Source organism: Perognathus longimembris, chromosome 4, assembly GCF_023159225.1.
Source record: "Perognathus longimembris pacificus isolate PPM17 chromosome 4, ASM2315922v1, whole genome shotgun sequence".
In the NCBI taxonomy this organism is placed as follows: Eukaryota; Metazoa; Chordata; class Mammalia; order Rodentia; family Heteromyidae; genus Perognathus; species Perognathus longimembris.
Window position 1 is genome coordinate 57,218,468 of NC_063164.1, and position 12,170 is coordinate 57,230,637.

At 34.6% G+C, this 12,170-nt stretch overlaps 1 protein-coding gene across 13 annotated transcripts in view; it reads left to right on the top strand.

Annotated features, from left to right (window-relative positions):
- The window catches only part of LOC125349995 (sodium channel protein type 3 subunit alpha), a 77,941-nt gene extending 68,364 nt beyond the window's left edge, over nt 1-9,577 (top strand). For all 13 annotated transcript variants that reach the window (XM_048344265.1, XM_048344273.1, XM_048344271.1 and 10 more), the window contains 6 exons: nt 2,313-2,585; nt 3,354-3,407; nt 4,237-4,374; nt 5,336-5,440; nt 6,859-7,129; nt 8,385-9,577. In XM_048344265.1, coding sequence (XP_048200222.1) covers nt 2,313-2,585; nt 3,354-3,407; nt 4,237-4,374; nt 5,336-5,440; nt 6,859-7,129; nt 8,385-9,577 — 2,034 coding nt within the window. The remainder of the gene's footprint in view (nt 1-2,312; nt 2,586-3,353; nt 3,408-4,236; nt 4,375-5,335; nt 5,441-6,858; nt 7,130-8,384) is intronic.
- Nucleotides 9,578-12,170: the final 2,593 nt, after the last annotated feature.

Genomic DNA, 12,170 nt, shown 5'->3' on the forward strand with positions numbered 1-12,170 from the left:
AACAAAAAACACTCTCCAGATTCTCTAGGAACGTTGAAAGCAAAACAAAACAAAACAAAACAACACACATACACAAAAAACTTTGTCCTTGCATTACAATTTTTTTTCATGGCTATTGTTAACAAATACACAACAGTTACTACACCATTTCAAGTTATTTTCAAAACAATCACCTATGATTACTGATATTACTTGAGCCCTCATGCAGATTCATGTTAATATTTCATTTCTGAACAGAAGCAGCAATTGTACAATATGGAAATTTGCCCTAATCCAAAAAAAATCTGCAATTCATTCATATGGAAGATCAACATTCCAGCGAAATGTACAATTTATTTGAAGAGATTTAATAAAGGCATAGAGCCAACTTTATACAAATGTTTTAATAATTTTTAAATTTTTAATTTTTAATAATAATCTTTTTAAATTGCTTTAAAATTACCTGTCAAATATATGTATCACTTAATTCCCAAAGGGAATAAAATTCAATTAGCACAGTATTTTTCTTTTTTTTGAAAAGTTGATGTACAGAGAGAGAGGTTACAGTTACATAAGTGTGGAAATGAATATGAATCTTGTTAAACACTGTTACCCCTTGCCTAGTCTGTTCCCACATTCCCTCCAGACTCTCCTCCCCCTTCACTTCCAACATAGTGCCTTTCGAGTATCCTTGTTGCATTGGTTCACCCTTTGTCCTTTGTCTCACCATTTCTGTGATTCTCCAAATCAGATAAACTTATATACAAGAAAAAGGATATTGAAATCAAAAATTGTAAAAACACACAGGAAGTGATTTTTGAGCTTACATTTTGATGTCACTTTAAAAATCTTTGGTATTGAATTCTAGAATAATGCTTGAGGTTTTTGTGTGAATGAGGTGTGTGTGTGTGTGGGTGTGTGTGTGTGTGTGTGTGTGTATGTGTGAGCGTATGCAGTGTCTGTCTGTATGCTGGCCCTAAGGCTTGAAATCAGGGCCTGAGGACTCTGTTCCTGAGCTTTTTGTTCACAGTTAGTGCTCTACCACTTGAGCCACAGCTCCACTTATGGCTTTTTGGTGGTTTGTTAGAGTCTCACAGACTTTCTTGCCAGGCTGGTTTTGAATCTTGGTCTTCATATCTTGACTTCTTGGATATCTAGGTGTAAATGCTTGAGTCACCAGTGCTAAGAAATCTCAAATGAAGCAATTTTTCCACCTAGTAACAAATGCTTAATAAAAGTAACCCAATATGAGGTATATAAAATTAGGTAAGAAAAATTGCTGTAGGGCTCTTTAGAGATTTTTTTTTTGACAGTCCTGGGGTTTGGACTCAGTATCTGAGCACTGCCCTTGGCTTCTTTTTACTCAAGGCTCGCTCTATACCACTTGAACCACAGTCCCACTTCTGGCTTTTTCTATATATGTGGTGCTGAGGAATCAAACCCAGGGCTTCATGTATGTGAGGCAAGCACTTTACCATTAGACCATAATCCCAGACCTCTTTTGAGATTTTAATACTCATCTTAATCACTTCTGAATTTGAAGAACATACAGGTGATTTAAGTCCTGCTCTACAAAGTGGGATAGACTAGTTTAATGGAATTTGTGAAATAATAATAATGAGGACATATTCACTATGTTCATGCCTAAAGTCTAATCTTGTCTCCTTAGCATCTTGAGCAGCTAGGCTTACTCACAGGAGCCACCCATGCCTTGCTTGCTTAATTTAAAAATAAGGCAATATTTTCATTTAGTAATACATGCTTATTAAAAAATATCCCTAATTTAATATAGTTCTTTTAAAAGTAAAGGAAATAAAAGACCTTTTATGTTTCTAATTCCATTCTTCATAGTGATAAAACAAAAAGGTCTCAATCCGAGAAGACTGACTTAAGACATTTGTAACACTTATTTGTAAAAGTTTCATTTTGTTTTTCAAATCGTCATTCATTCATTATTACTCTGGAAGACTAAAGTATATTGCTGAACAATCATGATTTCCTCATTGTCATTTAATACAGTTTTCTTTTATTCCTTTCTTCCCAGCATGTAAATGTTTTCTGGTTCCATCTTGCCATACCAGGTTTTTGTTTATTTCTTTTCATATTTTACCATATTCAGTTTTCCTTAAATCCTTAGCACTATACTTGTGTTGCCCTTTGTTGTTCCTTACAAAATGTGTACTAGAAAATATTAGAAGAAACATCTTAAAAGTAGAAGTCTCCCCATATTATCCTCAACTCCTTTCAAATGCCTCCTAAAACTAAATGCACTAATGATCAGAATGGTTTTTGTTTTAAGAATCTTTACCTTCTCTGTTTATGTCCTGCTCTAGGTGGTTGTGAATGCACTTGTGGGAGCAATTCCCTCCATCATGAATGTGCTCCTGGTTTGTCTCATCTTCTGGCTCATTTTTAGCATCATGGGTGTGAATCTGTTTGCGGGCAAGTTCTACCATTGTGTTAATATGACAACAGGTGAAACAGTTGATGTTAGCATAGTCAACAATTTCAGCGATTGTCAGGCTCTTGGCAAGCAAGCCCGGTGGAAAAACGTAAAAGTAAACTTTGATAATGTTGGTGCTGGCTATCTCGCTTTGCTTCAGGTGGTAAGTGGCTTCACTATGAGCTTCTTAAATACTTCACGAACGATCATTTCTCTGATACTCATTCTTACATTTCACATTAGGGAAGTATTTGACAGTAACACCTGTACTGGCTTAACTGGACTTAAAGAAATTCGAGTTTTTTAATAGTTTTCCTATAGTTAAATATGCTTTTATGTAATTATACATGGTTTCTGCCTGTTTTTCTTGTCAATATGAAGCACTATACCATCTTTAATTTTTGTGGCAGTTGTTTCCAAAGAAGCAAATTTACATATTAAAATAGCAAAGTATATATGGTAGTAATGAGCTAAATGTTATAAATTATTAATCAAGATATTTATTATAGTAGTGTTTTAAAAGTGTAATTCTACAATGCTTAGAAATACATATAGTAGAATTCAAAATATATAAGATTTCAAAATATGTCGTTTTACCCAATTAGTTAATAGTGAAAATGTCTTGTGTCTAAACCTAACAATAAGTTTGAATCACAACATTTATCTTAAAGAAACATAAGACAGATATGTTTAACATTGAACAAACCTCTCAATTTTTTCTATAAACATATCATGTCTCTCTGAAGAGACAAAGAAAACAAGTTTCAAACTCTACGTACATAGTTTTTTCAATTTCAACTTTGTTCATTCATTTAAATCTCTTACTAGAGATTTTCACAAGTTGTTCAAAGTTATTTATAATAATAACACTTTCAGAACTTTTTCTGGTATAATGTTATTTATGGAAAGTTCAAATATATATTGTTTACAGGCCACATTCAAGGGCTGGATGGATATAATGTATGCAGCTGTTGATTCACGAGAAGTAAGTATTGATCAAATATTATTTATACTTACTAGATTTTCCATGACAACAATTAGTGATAATTAACTGGAAGACTCATATTTTATTAGATGAAATCAGAATACTACTATATTTATTTGGTTTTTATAGGTATAATATGTTATGTACATTGTATATCAACTGTAAAAAGCTGTCTAAATTGAGATATCAAATGAGTCCTATAAATGAAACATGCAGTATTAAAGTGACTCAGTGAGAATGAACTTGTTTCTTGTACCACTAAGAGTATGATCAACCAGTTTTTTGAAGCAAGTCCTAAGACTATCATGACACAGCTGAGCAAGCAAATTTCAAGGAAACTCACTTTTGAAAACAGAAATTAAAGTAGCTCTAAGAACATAGCTATGCTTTATTTTCCTTTCAGCAGGTGTTCTTTCTTTAAAGCTATATTTCTATGAACCACCATTTCTAAAACCAAGCTGAAAATATTGCATGTCGTTATGGTAATAACACTAATAATAGGTTTTGGCCTTATTTACATCTTCGTTGTTTTTAAGACTATTTTGCAGGTAAGATAGCGTAGGAAAATGGATCCAGGAATAACTGTAAATCAGGCAGATAGATACATTAACTTGTAATCCAACACCTAAGAGGCCTGAGGGTAATGAGTCAGAGGTGAGCTTGGGCTACATAGTGAGATGCTGTCTCTAAAAAAAAGAGAGAACAATTTGCATATTCTCATGTTAGTTTGAAAAATACTTCTTATAAAAAGCAAGGTAAAACAGTTTGATATTAAGTAATAGTATTACTATGTTATTTTAAAATACTTAACATTTTCAAAATTGTTTAGGTTAAGCTTCAGCCTGTATATGAAGAAAATCTGTATATGTATTTATATTTTGTCATCTTTATCATCTTTGGATCTTTCTTCACTTTGAATTTATTCATTGGTGTCATCATAGATAACTTCAATCAGCAGAAAAAGAAGATAAGTATTCCTCAGCTTCCATCTTTCCTTATTCTGAATCTTGACTGATATATAACCAAAATCATTGGATTTTTGTAGCCCTGATAAAATTAGGCCACATGTGTATGTTGTTTTCAGTTTACTACATGGTCAGTTAACCTTCCAGTTTCTTCAGAAAATCCTACTCATATTTGTCCACTGTAGAGCTTGTCTAGTTCCTCATACAAAAATGTGACCACATCTTCAGGAATAACTGCCACATTTATCCAGCTTCATTTTCTATGTGTCAGTGTCTGTCTACTATCTTGCCACATATTTATCCCACCCACTGTGAGCACCTGCTCTACACATAGGTTCATCACTTTTACTGACATTTTCTGAACATGTCAAGTTCTTGTATTTCCATGGCTGTATCTGGGGTATTTTCTCTTTCTGGAATGTTTGGCTCAGAAAACTCTTAATCATTGCCTAAAGCCTAGACTTAAGGGTACTTTCTGTGTAAAGTCTGTCTCTGAGCTTCAAAATTTATTGTACCCTCTGCCTTGCATCAGTTTTGTATATCACTATACATTTTTGCGTATGTCTTTCCATTTTCTGCCTCATTCAGGAGCAAGACACTATGTAATTGTGGCACTATGTCCATTATTTGGAACATAAAAATGCCCCCAAATAATAAAACAATCAATAATAAAATAGACTATGAAACCATTTTGCCTCATGAAAATAGAATTCAAACTCTAACTTTCTTCTTTCTAAACTTAATCAAATTAGGATCCTGTACTAGTCTGAAGTTCATGTGCAGTGCAAAATATTAAAGCACTCAGAATTTTGCATGTATAGGATAAGCAGGAAAATATTTATTTAGAAGGATCAATTTAAAAACTAAGAAAAGTAAATTAAAGTATAACTCAGAAATACTTTGATCCAAGTGTTATTGTAGTGTGTGCTGGGATTGTAACCAGTTTTTATACTATATCTATACTTTGGAGGTCAAGATATCTTCATGACAGAAGAACAGAAAAAGTATTATAATGCCATGAAGAAACTTGGATCCAAGAAACCTCAGAAACCTATACCACGTCCTGCAGTAAGAATATCTCATATTATTTAAAATTCCTATTCTGCCGTGGGTCCTTTATAGTCAGATGGGGCAATCAGAACATATTAAGCGATTAAGATACTAAGGTATTAAGACCAAGATACAGCCCTAATTATAAAGTCCATGTTATGTGACAAATTGGTAACCATTGTAATGGGTGCAAACTCATAAACTAAAAGAATGATTTTTATGATGTAAGTTGAAAACACCAACTCCAGATTCCCACACCAATGTTGTCCCTGCTATTGCCAAAAGTATTCTAGATTCTGCTCCTCTGATCTCTTTGTTTAGCATTCTCTCGTCCTTTATGTAGATAGTTATTTCTAGCCTTCTTACCTACCCTGCTGACTTACCTTGTTTCTTTCAATGTTAAGACTAGAAAATATTCCCAACTGTTTCAGAATGGAAGACTATCATCAAAATTATTAATTGTTTCACCAAATACAAAAAGGAAAAAAAAACATAGACTTGTTCAGAATGCATAGTCGATAGAACTTCATAACAATGGAATGGCATAACAGTGATAAATTATATCGAGCTGCACTCGAACTCATCAATACGCTGAGATAGGTTAAAAAGAAATGAGACTGGAGTCCAAATATAATTATTGTAGACGAGATCACAGAACTGGGACTTCACAAGGTCATAAGAATCCTATAAATGGTTTCATTTTATAATGTACTTACTGGTAGTTATTTAAGTTTGGGAAGAGGAGCAGTTCATGACAGTTGGTTTGTGGTGACCTATGGAATGTAGTTTATTCTAAATTAGTCTTTAATTCTTTCATGAATACAATTTTACTAATAGCCATATTAATATAGGAATATTTGAAAACAGATGATTACTGAGATGGTTACTAATTATACCAAAGAGAAAAAATTTAAACCAAGTGTTTTGTTGAAGTATAGATGCAGGAAAAGCCCAGAGAATGCCAGCTAAATTAAGAAACAACCACATAGTCACTCAGAGCTAGAAACAGAACTGAATTGAGGAAATAAATCATCCCAAAGTCTTAAGATAATCATAGATTCTATCTATATTCCACTACTTTGTACACTTTCATTGTTGGTTTCTCTTATCTTCTTAAGAATTATCAAGCAAAGCCTCTGCCTACTATAGGCCGTTCACTGCCAATTTATTCAGCTTTTTCTTCCCCAAACCTAAATGATCCAACAAACACTTTGCTATTTTTTGTTGTTTTAAACATGAAGCTTTGCTATGATTTGTAAAACATGAAGCAAGTGGAGCTCCAGATTGTTTAAGGTAATACAAAGAGGGTGCGCATATCTTGACAGTATGTGGAACTTTATCTGAAATTTTATAGGATCATTGTTTATGATCTGTTACATATTTATGATCCATTTATGTACACATATAGGGTTTCTCTCTATTCTCTCCATCTTTAGAACAAATTTCAAGGGATGGTCTTTGATTTTGTAACGAGGCAAGTCTTCGATATCAGCATCATGATCCTCATCTGCCTAAACATGGTCACCATGATGGTGGAGACAGATGACCAGAGCAAATACATGACCCTTGTTTTGTCCCGGATCAACCTTGTCTTTATCGTCCTGTTCACTGGAGAGTTTGTGCTGAAGCTCATCTCTCTCAGATACTACTACTTCACTATAGGCTGGAACATCTTTGACTTTGTGGTTGTCATTCTCTCCATCGTAGGTAAGAACAGGCCAAATACAGAAAGCATGCAGATTGTCAGTGGCTCACATCTCTCATTCTAACCACTCAGAAGGTTGAGATCTGAGAAATGCTGTTTGAAGCCAGTCAGGCCAGGAAAATACTGTAGCTCACGTAGTAGAACACTAGCCTTGCAAAAAAAAGAATCTAAGGGAGAGCGTCCAGACCAAGTTCAAGCCCTGAGACCTGCACACACACACACACACATACACACACACGTGTGCATTTACAGGAAAGCATTCTCCAACTCCATCCATCTAACCAACTCCATAAATTAAAAGTAGACTTGTATACAAATTTGAAGTTCACTGTTAATATATATAAACAAAACTTTGAAACTTGGGCTAATGGACAAAGGTAACTAGTTAGAAACTAGGTTAGACTTGGGGAGAACGGATGACTAAATCAGGAAACAAAATGATCAGATACTCTCCAACTCCTTACCAAAGTCATAGGCTGGGAGATCAGGCATGTATCTTTGAAAAAGAAATTTGAGGATTGCAGTTTAAAGCCAGCCACGGCAGAGATTCTTATTTCCTACTAAGCACGCATACACAATAAACCAGAATTGGAGCTGTGGCACAAGTGGTAGAGTATTTGTCTTGAGCACAAAAGCTCATGCACATTACCCAGTCCCAGAGTTCAAGTCCCAAGGCCAGCCTATACAGTATATATTTATATATACCTAATGAAATACTACTTCAAGAAGTACTGAAAATAAAGTAATTCTTTTCCATACAATACATACAATCTTTTCCATCAGTAAGAATAATGATATCTGAGATTGGTCCTGAAAGAAAGGATGAGATATAACAATAAAAAAGAAGCACACCAGAATATTACAGAAATCTAAAGTTAGAAACACCATGTTAAGGATGGTCCTTTTTTTCTAACTGAAAAATGATCTTTCATTATTCAAACACAGGAAAAAGCATATTCATAATTTCAAATTTTACTTTTATTTGTCTTTGCCACATTTCACTGTGGGGAATTTTAGTACAGAATTTTAAATTGCCATACTTATATTAACATTATTTTGGATATTTCAGAAATCCATATTAAGTATGACATTGTAGAATAATTGAATAAACCTCAATAATTTTGAATTGCTAATGTAAAGAGTGTTAAGTGTTCATGAAGAACTATCTATATCATGACTTTGTTTTTGTAGAACATGAGAAAATCATTCATATACGCAAGATAAACACACTATTTGGGTTCTATATTTTTTGCACAGGAATGTTTCTAGCAGATCTGATAGAAAAATATTTCGTGTCCCCTACCCTGTTCCGAGTGATCCGCCTTGCCCGGATTGGCCGCATCCTACGTTTGATCAAAGGGGCCAAAGGAATCCGCACGCTCCTCTTCGCGCTGATGATGTCACTTCCTGCCCTGTTCAATATTGGCCTCCTGCTCTTCCTCGTCATGTTCATCTACGCCATCTTCGGGATGTCCAACTTTGCCTATGTGAAAAGGGAAGCTGGAATTGATGATATGTTCAACTTTGAGACGTTTGGCAACAGCATGATCTGCCTGTTCCAAATCACCACATCTGCGGGCTGGGATGGGTTGCTAGCCCCCATTCTTAATAGTGCACCCCCAGATTGTGATCCTGATGCAATTCACCCAGGAAGCTCAGTGAAGGGAGACTGTGGGAACCCATCCGTTGGGATTTTCTTCTTTGTCAGCTACATCATCATCTCCTTCCTGGTGGTGGTGAACATGTACATCGCTGTCATCCTGGAGAATTTCAGTGTGGCCACCGAAGAAAGCACTGAGCCCTTGAGCGAGGATGACTTTGAGATGTTCTATGAGGTTTGGGAGAAGTTCGACCCTGATGCCACCCAGTTCATAGAATTCGCCAAGCTGTCTGATTTTGCAGCTGCCCTGGATCCGCCCCTTCTCATAGCAAAACCAAACAAAGTCCAGCTCATTGCCATGGACCTGCCCATGGTGAGTGGAGACCGGATCCACTGCCTCGACATCTTGTTTGCTTTTACAAAGCGTGTTTTGGGTGAGAGTGGGGAGATGGATGCCCTTCGCATACAGATGGAGGATCGTTTTATGGCATCGAACCCCTCCAAGGTCTCTTACGAGCCCATCACCACCACTCTGAAACGCAAGCAAGAGGAGGTGTCTGCTGCTATTATCCAGCGTAATTACAGATGTTATCTTCTAAAACAAAGATTAAAAAATATATCAGATAACTATAACAAAGAGACAAAAGGGAGGATTGACTTACCCATAAAAGGAGACATGATTATTGATAAACTAAATGGGAATTCCACTCCAGAAAAAACAGATGGCAGTTCCTCTACCACTTCTCCCCCTTCCTACGATAGCGTCACAAAACCAGACAAGGAGAAATTCGAGAAAGACAAAACTGAAAAAGAGAGCAAAGGAAAAGGGGCCAGAGAAAATCAAAAGTAAAAAAAAAATGAAAAAAGAAAAAGAAACAAAGAATTTATCTATGTAATCAATTGTTTACAGCCTATGAAGGTAAAGTATATGTGTCAATTGGACTCCTAGAGGAGATCCATGCCAAACTGACTGTTGCAACACATACTCCTGGTCAGTGCCTACACAAGACAGTAACCTCTCTGCTGCTCCCACGCTGTTAGTCAGGGCATCAACATTGACAAGAGGTTTCTGTTTTCATTACCAGCTGACACTGCTGAGGGGAAGTCAGTGGCTACCTACGCGATAGGGATAGTTGTGCAAAGTGATCATTGTGACACCATTTTTAGTACAGCTCTTTCATCCACATGATTTTTGACTCCATATTCGCCAAATTTTTAAAAAATTTGTTCCAGTGATCCCTAACTCATACTTTATTCATAATACGATGTCACTATTTTTGTAAAATGAGATGTATGTTAAGGGGAAATTATATAAGAACCCATGTTCCTACTCCAAAGTCTCTCCAGTAATTAGAAAATAATTATTTTGCCTCATAGATAAAATTCTTTCCTAAAACCAGAAAAATTCTAATAATAACCAGTTTCAAATATTTCCATTTTCAACATGGCTTTACTTTTTTTTTAAAAAAAAAAAGTGTTTTATTTGTTATGTTTGTTTCTATCTAAGCAGTTATGTGCCTGTAAAGTCTCTTCTGATACTTAAAGGATTATTTTTTATGCAAAGTATTCTGTTTCAGCAAGTGCAAATTTTATTCTAAGTTCCAGAGCTCTATATATTGAATTTTGGTTAAATGTTCCCCCATGCCCCCAAAGTAATAATCTAATAAATCTGTTCTTAAAAAAAAGTATATCTAAAGTAGCACTTTAGAGTAGTCATTCCACTTTCTGCTGCAGTATTGCTTTGCCATATTCTGCTCTAAGCAAGGCTGACAATTATGTAAATAGTTATTTTATCCTGTGGTGCATGTTTGGGCAAATATATATACATATATATAGCCTCATAAACAACTTCTATTAAATCAAATATGTACCACAGTGTATGTGTCTTTTGCGAGCTTCCAACAGGATCTAACCTGTACCATCGTCACACAGAAATAGTTTGAAGGCTGCCACTAACGCATGTTAATATTGTCTATACTCTATTTGACTCAATCCATTTTTCACAGGTCTTGGTTAGAAGAGTTACATGGTGGTGGTAGAATGAATTCAACTTGCTCTCTGTCTTTATGAGAAGAAGACCATTTCAAAGTTATTTACAAACACCTTTACTTTTGCATTTTTAATTCGACTTTAGGATTATGTCTCTTTTGAAAGAAATACTACATATGGCCTATTCTCAAAACCTATACATCATATTTTGCAAAAAGAGTCCAAAACTTGTTAACTAATGTAAAAAAATCATCAATTTTATTTGTCAGCATTTGTACATAGAATATTATTTTCAGGTTGATGACATGAAATTTAATTTTACTTTATGCTCTTTGTTTTCTATTTTTAATCACAATCCAAGTCTTTTGAATCTGTAGACTTTTCAGCAGATAATTTCCTAAGATAAAAGCTAGACTATGGGTTTTATGGATTTCTTTGTTATAACATTTTTTACCATTCTAATAAGTGATACATTGGTCAAAACCTAAACCTAGACAGTTTTCTACCAACTATGGTTGCCTCCAAATAACCCTTCATTCATGGAAGTTTGTTCATTTTTTAACTCAACTTTTGTAGTATTTGCATATGCAGACTAGGCTTATTTTTTTAATTCCTGCTGCACTAAAGCTATTACAGATATAACATGGGCGCTGTCCTTTTTAGCCATGGACAAAATGGCAACGTTGTGCAATTATTTAATGAGATGGTTTTTTGTTTCTTGCACAAACCAAAAGTCTAATGTTAATTCCTTTTACAAAACTATTTACTGTAGTGTACTGATGAACTGCATGCAGGGAATTGCTATTACTAAAAGAATGGTGATTTACTTCATTATTGAGCCAAAAGAATAAATATTTCATTTTTTATTGTATCTCATTTGTTGGCCTCTGATTCTTTTTTATTCTTGGCATTTAAAACTATACATCTTTAACAAAACCTGCATTTCACCTGGTATTTGTAAGCATAAATGTTTACATAAATTTAGAATGCCCTATTTTATGATCTATCAAGAATTTCTTCAAAATATAGGCTAATTAAAAGCAGTTTTGTGAACCTTATGAGTACAAAGCATCAGGCCCATACATCCCAACTTTTGGGTTGAAAATAACAGAATAGCTAGGAGAATTTTAGCCACCACTAATGCTGTCAATTCCACTTAATTCCTTTGATGATTAACATTCTACTTTCAGTTCCTTTTAATGAAACTGATGTCATCTCCTTATTTTTTGGTGACTAACAGATATCATGTGCTTTGGGACTTCAATGAACTCTATGAGCTATTCATGAATAAAGTATTAATGATACAGATATTGAAAAATTAGGTTGTCTTTAATGATATTTGGATTTTTGTTAGGTAAAAACCAAACTTTTATTCTCAGTGGGAAACTCATTTTTAGTTCATGTTTTAAGACAACTTGAATATCATATGCATTTAATTATTGCCACAAAATAAA